This window comes from Acyrthosiphon pisum, chromosome A2 (assembly GCF_005508785.2).
Source record: "Acyrthosiphon pisum isolate AL4f chromosome A2, pea_aphid_22Mar2018_4r6ur, whole genome shotgun sequence".
Classification (NCBI taxonomy): Eukaryota; Metazoa; Arthropoda; class Insecta; order Hemiptera; family Aphididae; genus Acyrthosiphon; species Acyrthosiphon pisum.
Genome location: NC_042495.1, coordinates 26,372,788 through 26,382,417, shown reverse-complemented (window position 1 = coordinate 26,382,417; position 9,630 = coordinate 26,372,788). Strand labels below are relative to the sequence as shown.

The following is a 9,630-nucleotide window of genomic DNA, read 5'->3' as shown; positions in this document are numbered from 1 at the left end:
CAGTAACTGCATCGGGATTTTATCAATAAATCCAAACATAATAATTTCTTCGTATAAAAATAGTAGAATTACAAATAATATAATTAACTTCATGGAATTCAGAGAAACCCGACATTAGTTTTAAATTTTAATCTGTTTTTCAAGAACAGTACAAGAGTGGTTTTTCAATTCTATGGTTTCGGTTTGGGTTTTGAAAACGGTTTTTTAAGGTCTTAGGTTTCGGTTACGGTTTTTTAACCGGTGTTTCAAAGCTTTTGGTTCCGGTTCCACTTCCGGTGTTTAGAAATGAGAAAACCGCGGTTTCGATCCCTGCCTACGAGACAGCAATACACGAAAGATCGTAATATTTGCGTTTCCAATAATAATAGTCAATGCAACTATAAAACGATAAAGAAAATAAATTACCTATAAACATTAAACCTACACATGAACAATACTTTTGACTTGCTGGTATTTGCTGAGTTTCGAACAAACAATTATTATTCCCTATGATTTTGAATGTTATTATAAAAATTTGTTTTTGATAGTACTTTAGATTTAATATAAGATTATTAACGATTTTTCTATATATTTCTAATTGATTTTTAAATTCTCTCTTTTTAGTTTTAAGAACTCCAAAACCCAGACTTCATATACCATTATCAATGGAATATAAAAATCAAAAAACAGAATCAAGAATATGTAAAAAATATGCAAAATCCGAGTACAAAAAATCGTCTTATGCAGAGACACATGGCGCGTTACAATCATTACGTCAGTAAGTTTTAAGTGTATATGCCAGATAATAATATAAGTAACAATTTTTATTTTTTAGTAATGGGTTTTTTTGCGATATTAAACTAAAAGCCGACGATAACAAAATAATAATCGCACATAAAGTGGTTTTAGCATCTGCCATTCCATACTTCCGTGCTATGTTCACCAACTTTTCAGAAAGAAATCATGATGTTGTTGTTATGAGAGAGATAGATTCAACCGCTTTACAGCTGTTGGTAAACTTTGTTTATTCCGGAAGAATCGTGATCACTGAAGAAAACGTCCAGGTAACAATATATACAATTTAATTTTATTATATTTAACAAAATTATTTAAATCGTTTTTCGTTTATTTCTCTAGGATTTATTGCCAGCTTCAAATCTCTTGCAGTTACAAGAAGTAAAAGAGGCGTGTTGTGATTTTTTACAGTCACAATTGTGCCCCACAAATTGTATCGCTGTATACGTAATAGCTGATATATATAGCTGTTCGAAATTGTTAAAAAGTTCAGAATTATATATTCAACAACACTTTTCGTATGATATATAATTTATTATTATGATTCAATAAGGGCATTTTATTTATTATTGATATATTTTGATTCTTAGACAAGCTGTTGGTGGTGATGAATTCCTATCGTTATCATCAGAACAAGTAATTCAGTTGATCTCTAGTGATAAACTTACAGTTCCATCTGAAGAAAAAGTAAGCAAACTAAAATTAATTATTGTTATATTTTAGTATTTGCAAATTCTAATTTCAGTAACTTTATAATATGAAGTCTAATTCATAATTAAGTATGTATACTCGTATTTTTAGGTATTTGAAAGTGTTATTCGTTGGGTTAAATATGAATTAGGGTCAAGAAAGCGTATTTTACCCCAATTAATGGAACACGTACGTTTGCCGTTAACATCGAAGGATTACATAATAAAAAAAGTAGCCAAGGAACCTCTTATTAAGAATTGTTATAAATGTAAGTTTTTTCTTTAAATAATTTATTTATATTTTGTAATATACATTTATATATATATTTATAATTTATTAAGGTAAAGAATACATCAACGAGGCATTACATTTTCATAGACAGAAGTCAAAATACCTGATTCCACATAACATCTGGAATAATCCTAGACATGGAGATAAGGTTCTGTTATAATTTATCACTAATTTCAATATATTACTTAACAATTTCATTATTACAGGTTATCTTAGTTGTTAGTAGATTTGATTCTAATGAATGTATCAGTACAAAATTTTATGAGCCAAAAATAAGCCAATGGAATAATGGACCTGCAATGATAACAAACCGTAAAAATGCTGGTCTAGCCGTAGTGAAAGATAATTTAGTGTTTGCTGTGGGTGGTTCTACTGATACGTTTCATCAACTTCGGTCTGTTGATTTGCTTGATTTATCTGCAGAGTCATATTGTTGGAGGTCAAGTGTTGAGATGTTTGTTAAACGAAACAATGTAGGAGTTGGTGTAATCAATAATTATCTATATGCCGTAAGTAATGTTGATTTACAATTCATAATTTTTTTTCGATATTTCTGTTATAAAGTAGCTAACAATAAAATATTATATAATGAATTTAAGGTCGGTGGACATAATAATAGTGATTCGGAATTAGATAGCTCGGAAGTTTTTGATTACAATGCTCGAAAATGGCGTATGATATCTAGTATGTCTACTAGAAGAGATGGTCATGGGATCGGAGTCCTGAATAATCTTTTATATGCGGTAAACTAATATTTTTATTTTTTTGTTTTTAATCAAGTAAGTATGGTAATTTAAATTAAAAAGCCTGAATTTTGAAAACTTCAAGACTTTGTATTAAATAAGGAAATAATAAAAATGTAAGTCAGTTATGATGAGTAGGTGGGTAATAATTTAGCAACTTTTAATATAAAATATTAATGAGAGAGAGATAGAGATTTGATATCACACTCAAGCGGTATATTTACATGAATCCATAAAAACATCGGCGTGAACAGTCTCAAAATTTCTATTTTATAACTTAACTATAATATTTAGAAAATTGATTGATGGGTAGCTCATTAAAAAGGGACTATCAATTAGATACAAAATGTTAGATATTAAACTGTTAGAAAAATGATTTTCCTGTAGCGATAGATCTCTGAAACTGGTAAACGGATTTTGTTTTTCGGGGTCTTGTTAGATTCACATTGGCTAAGAGACGTGCAGTGAAGATTTTCAGAACTTTATCTTAAATCGTTGATTCACTACATGGCTAAAAAACTGAAAAATATTAAAAAATTACAGTAAAATGTGTTTTTTTTTTTTTAAGGTTCCGTAGTGATCTTTTACAGGTAAAGTTCTGAAAATTTTCACTGCACTTCTCCTAGCTGATGCGAATCTAACAAGACCTCAAACAACAAAATCCGCTCTCCGGTTTCGAAGATCAATCTCACTAAATGAAAATTATTTTTTTGAGTGTGTTCACGCCGACGTTTTTCTGGATTCAAATTGATATACCGCGAGGGATGTGATATCAGTTAATATATTTCTAAAAATTAAAAATCAAGAAAGTTTACATGCTGATCTCTGACTTGGCAAAGAATTTTTTTGATTGATTTAAAATTTTGTGCAAAATAATAATTGTGAATGAAAAAAAAACTCGATTATTTTTTTGTTCAGATTTATTGATAACTTAAAAAAAAAAGTAATATTATTTATGCAATATTGTATATGTTATTAATATGTATAATGATTGAAAAATACAATACAAAACTTATTAATGTAATTAAACTTTATTAAATTTATATTTTAAACATTGAATATAGCTTAATTTTTTAACTTCTATCAATGAATAATATATTCATACTTCGTTAAGATTGATTTTAAATTTCAAATAATTTTCAAGCTCATGTAATCATTAATTTCGTACGCTAATTAATTTTAAATACAATTTTGTAGTTAAAAAAAAAATAGAATTGTATTTATTCAACGTTTCATAAATATGTACTAAATAACTTTCATTGGAAATGCTATGCAATAATATTGTAATTTAGTATTATTTTTTATACACCACAATTACTTGTATTAATTAATTGTTGTAGGTAGGAGGAAATGCTTCATCATCACAGCAATTAAAATCTGTTGAATGTTATGATCCCAGTCTTGATTCATGGACATCAGTCGCAAGAATGTCCGTAGGTCGCGCCGCTGTTGGAGTAGGAGTTTTAGACGGTGTACTGTATGCTGTAGGTGGTCATAATGAATTTAAAAGTCTGAGTAGTGTTGAAGCATACAGACCAAGAACGGGAGTTTGGACTACTATTGCGCACATGAATTTTCCTCGAAGTGGTGCAGGTAGCTTTTCGTAGAAAAATTCATAATTATTTTATGAAACATTTATTTTTTAAATAAATTGAATTTATATCAATTTTCATTATAGGAGTAGTTGCAGTAGACGATTTACTGTATGTCTTTGGTGGATCTGGCAAGTCCCACACTGACGATTCTACAGAATGTTACAACCCAAAAACTAATACCTGGACCATAGTTGCACCTTTAAGGATTCATGAATATGCTAGAGCCAGAGTAGTAGCCATTAATAGGCCATGACATTTAAATTTGTTAGCATTTATGATTTTTGTTTGAGACAATATTATATAAATGTTTTCTTATTTAGTAATATAGTATCTTAATTGATTTTTTATTTATTCCGTTGTATTTTAATGTTTTATTAAAAGGTACCTTGTTATATTCGGCTTAGTTACGAAAATTTGTAAATAATAATTTGTATCTAGCTAATAATGTTGTGGTGGATTAAAAATACGAAAACAGATAGGGTATGGGAGTGAGTAATAAAAATAGTTAGGGTTATATATTAAAAAGAGGAGTGTTATATTGTGGGTATATGTCATCGGTGTTCTGATAGTATTTAACGTTGATTAGTGATTTTATATCTTTAGTTTAAAGGATATACCTATACGTAAAATTAATCTACTGCTCTAAATATTATAATTAATTTATCTGAGTATGTAGTCGTATCTGTGGATCGGGGTTGTGTTCGATGCTCGAAGTCACTGCTGCGTGTATTTATGTATGTTACGTGTCTTGATTTGTATATTAAGAGATATTTTTATTGAATTTTACTTATATAAATATTTATGTGATTTGAACACTAATGTTATATGATTTTTTACCTATGATTTGGGACGTGACTATTATCGTATGCTCCCAAAATCCCAACATCCGTAGCAAGTGTACATATATAGTCAATTCGCCAACCGAATGTAATTTATGTTAATGAGCACTTATTATTATATTGATATTCTAAATAGATAATTGCATGATTGTGTGATACGATGATAGTCACAGTATATTATATTATTGCAAAGAGTAAATAGATAGTTGGATGAATAATTGACAAGGTGAATTTGTTAGATAATACAATATAATTAATTTAGACAGTCATACCGAAAGCTGGAATAACTCAATATACAATATACATAAACGCACTCGCTTTGAATGGAAATAATATCGTCGAAGTGCATACTGGCGTGAACGTTGTGCATTGGATCCTCTTGTGTGATAGACAGGCGTAGGCAATGTGTATTGAGACTTCTCTGGAATAACACTGGCGATGTTGTCGATTCCATAATATGGTCCTTATATAATGTGATTTTGGTGTGATCCCTTCTTCTGATGTGCGCCGATTAGTACGCGATATTAAAGTATTGATATATTTTATTATTTTGTGTGGTGCGACAAAGGTATTAGGTAATCTATTGTTGTTTTTACCGAATGTCTTGACCGTAGAGATGTAGAATATTATAATATTTTATGTGTTGCATATGTCGCTGTGTATGTATAGAAGGAATGCGTACAGATATATGCCTGTGTTATTTGGTATATGCCTTTTAATAAAATATCGTCGAATTATATGTAGTGTTATAGGTATGCGCACACGAAGTAATGAGATAACTGTGCTAACAAGTGCTAAAAAGTGCCGCATAACTTACGTGCCAATGTAATTTTACTATATGGCTAAGAATTTGTTGACAAAAATATTGTGCATTATCATAGATACTGAGGGGAGTGATGAATGCATTGATTTTACAATGACGTGTGTTTTATTTTATTTTATTTAATTTTTTAATTTTTAATTTTTATGTCTGTCGTCTTTTTTGGGGCAAGGAAACTGCTGCGATATTCTTCAACAGTATCTTGTTAGATTGGAAAGTGAATCCAGTTGCCCAGTTCAGGGAGGTCATACACAAAGGTTTTCAAAAGTGCAGGGAAAAACAAAATTAAAATTAAGAAAAAACAAGAATTTTCACGATAAATCAGTTTTTGACAAAATCGATTTTGGTAAGGACATAATTATACATATCAACCAAAATTGATTATCCATAATTATCCATATATATGCGATTTTTACTGAATTTTAATATTATAGCTTTATCTATACACAGTAAAATATTTTAACTTGGTTTGAGCTCTTTATAAATTCAGTTTCCAATTTTGTTAGTTTTTTTTTCTATAAATATCCACATAAATTTATTCGTCGCGTCAATCTATCTAAGATTTCAAAATGTAATACAAGATTCCTTTTATGATTATTTTACTTTCTCAACAAAAAAAAAAAGTCCATAAGAAAGTCAAATTAAATATTTAAGAGCGTTTGAAGTTTACATTGGATGTTCAATCGATATCTCAAGTAGAGATTTTCATATTTTGTTGTAGTTCAAAAACAAATAATTATAAACACTTGAACTTTATATCAAATGTTTATTTTATCAATTCTCATACTTGATAACATTTTAAATTTTCAATTTTTTTTAGTTTTTTTTTCTATAAATGTTAATGTAATTTTTTTTGTTGATTCAAAGAGAGTGAAAATGTATGCAATGCTTTTAATGTATTGTTATAATAGCAGTAAAAAATACATTTGCACAAATTTGTTCACAATAAATGTTTAGGTAGTAATATTGATAAAAAATTTAGCTATTTGAGTAAAAAACATAAACAATTACAGAAAACTCATTACTTATATTATAATCTACGTACATAAATACATTTGGTTTATTCTATTATAGCTAATATAATTATCCAGAAAATAATAGTAATTAAAACTTGACAATTCGAACAATATTAATTCGTCGTCATTTTATCATCAGATTTTTTTGTCATTTGTACATAATATTAAAATACAAAAAATCTTGTTGGAGGCAAAGTATAATGTTAATATATTTTATATTTTTATAAGAATTCTTTTGAATAATTTCTAGTCATGTGCATTTAATCAGTTCAAGTACAATATTGACATGTGTATACTACATACTTTACTCTATACATATTTTTTAATTGTGTTGCGTGACATCAAACTAGACTATTGAATTATCAATCTTCTGCTAGTAAAAGTTTACAATATGTATAGGGTACCTACTGAGTAATTTAGGTAAGTATAAGTGAATTTATTATAGAGTGTACCCAGTTTTCATGTACACACGGTACCTATATTATATTATGAAAACAATATTTCAATAAAAAATACACTTTTTGATTTGTTTTAAACATTTTGTGTTGACACCAGGCACACCTCGTACCACCAAGGGCTCTGCATTTTTATTAGCATCGGTCGTCAAATTTCCTACATTTGACACTGTAAATAATATTACATTGTTGTTATTTATTAAGACATAATTGCTATTGTAATATTATATAGTTACGGCGTATTGTGAATATTATATCTATGCGCATGACATGTTACAGTTTCATTCTGATAACACGTGGTACATATTTATCAAGATTGCCCCGTAGACTTTATAGTTATATAACTTTAATTAAAACTCTAAAAAATGTACCTATACGACACACATTAAAAAAACTTAAAAAAAACAAAAATTAGTTTAAATACACAAAATGAACGTAATATTTGTAATATAAATATAAAAAAAAAAATTACGAAAAAAAACCGTTCGCTTCGATCTCAAACGCATACTATCTGCTTACATTTTTTTATGGTACCCTTTGTATTGAGTGTGTAATATAATTTTTAAATATATGGCAGTAGATATTTTAGAAAAACAATTGTATACTTATATCAGTTAAAAGTATACAGACTATTATATGCCAATATTTATTTTTATAAACAAAAATATTAGTAGTTTATTAGGATATCTTCTTTTTTTTATTTTTGAAAATATTTTAAGTGCATTATCTATAAATCAATTTTACCTGATTCATCGCTTATAGCCCATACTCTATTGCTGTTGCGCCATCAAACTCCTACCTTGGGGTGGTTAATCTGACGACTTCCGTTGGTTAATAAAACTTATTAATGGTACAGAATGTCGAAAAGAAAAGCTCGTAAATTGATATCGACACGTATTTTGGAATTTATTACAAAATAATAAATACAGGGAACAGCAGTAATATATATATATATAAAATAATAAATATAAGGAACAGCAGTAATATTTAGTGTTGGAAGAGTATTGTTTTTTAATTTCGAGTCGAGTCGAGTCGAGTCGAGTTCCAATTCGAGTACTCGACAAATGCCGACTATTAAAAAAAAATCGAGTACTCGACAAATGCAGAGTATTGAAAAGATGCGAGTACTCGACAAATTCCGAGTATTTCAAATTGTACTAAAAATAGATTTTCCAAAAAAATTATATTTTCTTTCATACAATTATATAATTAATTAAAACTATTGTTATCAATCTAAACTATCATGTATCAGTGTATCACCTTCCTGGTTATCATATCGGATATAATATGGGTTCTTTCAGTTATTTATAGTTTTAACATTTATTTTTCAATAAATTACTATTTATAGTATTTTTAATTAAAAATAATAACACGAGTTTTCGACTCAAAGCGAGTACTTGACTCAAATCGAGTACTTGACTCAAAGCAAGTACTAGACTCAAAGTGAGTACTCGATTCAAAGCGAGTATTCGTATTCACAAGTCCAAAAAAAATTAAGTCGAGCCGAGTCGAGTTCGAGTACTCGACTCGAAAATTTTTCCAAAGTTGAGTACTCGACCAACACTAGTAATATTTATATATATAATTCCTACGCGCGTACACAGATACTTAAATCTCATAGTTATAATATTATGATAAAATAATGACAAAGAAAATACAATAATAACAAAAATCGACACGACCGTGCGACTGATTATATTATTATGACGGCGGCGGTTGAGATATCAGCGTACAGTGACCCGACGGAGTGGTATCGACAGTCTCGGCTGTGGTGACGGCAGCTACAAAATTGCCATACGCAACGACCGACGTTGCGTAACACCAACAGCGACAACAATGTGCGGTGCCTGCTATCGCCGGTGCAATACGGTTTAATGTCGTTACTGGAACCGTTGACTCCAAAAACCGCACACTTTTGATAAAATATAGGGCAAAACCGCACACTTTTGGTAGATTAAAACCGCACAATTTTAAAAATTGTCGTATCCAAAAACTGCACAGTTATGATTTTGACCCCGAAAAGGTCGATAAACAAAAAACGCATATGTATAATTAATTATTTGTTCTTTATTCTCATAGTTCATCAAAAAAAAATGTATATATTTAAAAATTGTATACCTATAATATAAATTAATTTCAACTTAAAAATGTATATATTCAATAATTTAAAATATTAATTTAAAAAAAAATGTAAAGCTAAAAATGTATAGGTATTTCAAAAATTTAAAATATTAATTTTAAAAAAATTTAAAACTTTCAAAGTTTATTGGCTGAAACCGACTGCCAACGTTTTTTAAAAACTTTATTCAATTTCTATATAGTAATAAGCACTTGCCCCCTCTGTTACTTTCAATAATTTTAAAATACATATTATAAAAATTTAAGATATTAACGTTTTAACACTAAA

General features: G+C 28.5%; 1 protein-coding gene across 4 annotated transcripts in view; it reads left to right on the top strand.

Annotated features, from left to right (window-relative positions):
* The window catches only part of LOC100166010 (ring canal kelch homolog), a 6,690-nt gene extending 2,250 nt beyond the window's left edge, over positions 1–4,440 (top strand). For 3 of the 4 annotated variants that reach the window (XM_016807205.2, XM_008188197.3, XM_003246740.4), the window contains 10 exons: positions 604–757; positions 815–1,043; positions 1,117–1,292; positions 1,365–1,461; positions 1,576–1,732; positions 1,806–1,903; positions 1,962–2,264; positions 2,355–2,498; positions 3,839–4,091; positions 4,177–4,440. In XM_016807205.2, the coding sequence (XP_016662694.1) occupies positions 645–757; positions 815–1,043; positions 1,117–1,292; positions 1,365–1,461; positions 1,576–1,732; positions 1,806–1,903; positions 1,962–2,264; positions 2,355–2,498; positions 3,839–4,091; positions 4,177–4,346 (1,740 nt within the window). In that variant the 5' untranslated portion in view covers positions 604–644 and the 3' untranslated portion in view covers positions 4,347–4,440. Of the gene's footprint in view, positions 1–603; positions 758–814; positions 1,044–1,116; positions 1,293–1,364; positions 1,462–1,575; positions 1,733–1,805; positions 1,904–1,961; positions 2,265–2,354; positions 2,499–3,838; positions 4,092–4,176 lie in introns of those variants that run through there. The other variant, XM_008188198.2, reaches the window with a different exon arrangement.
* Positions 4,441–9,630: the final 5,190 nt, after the last annotated feature.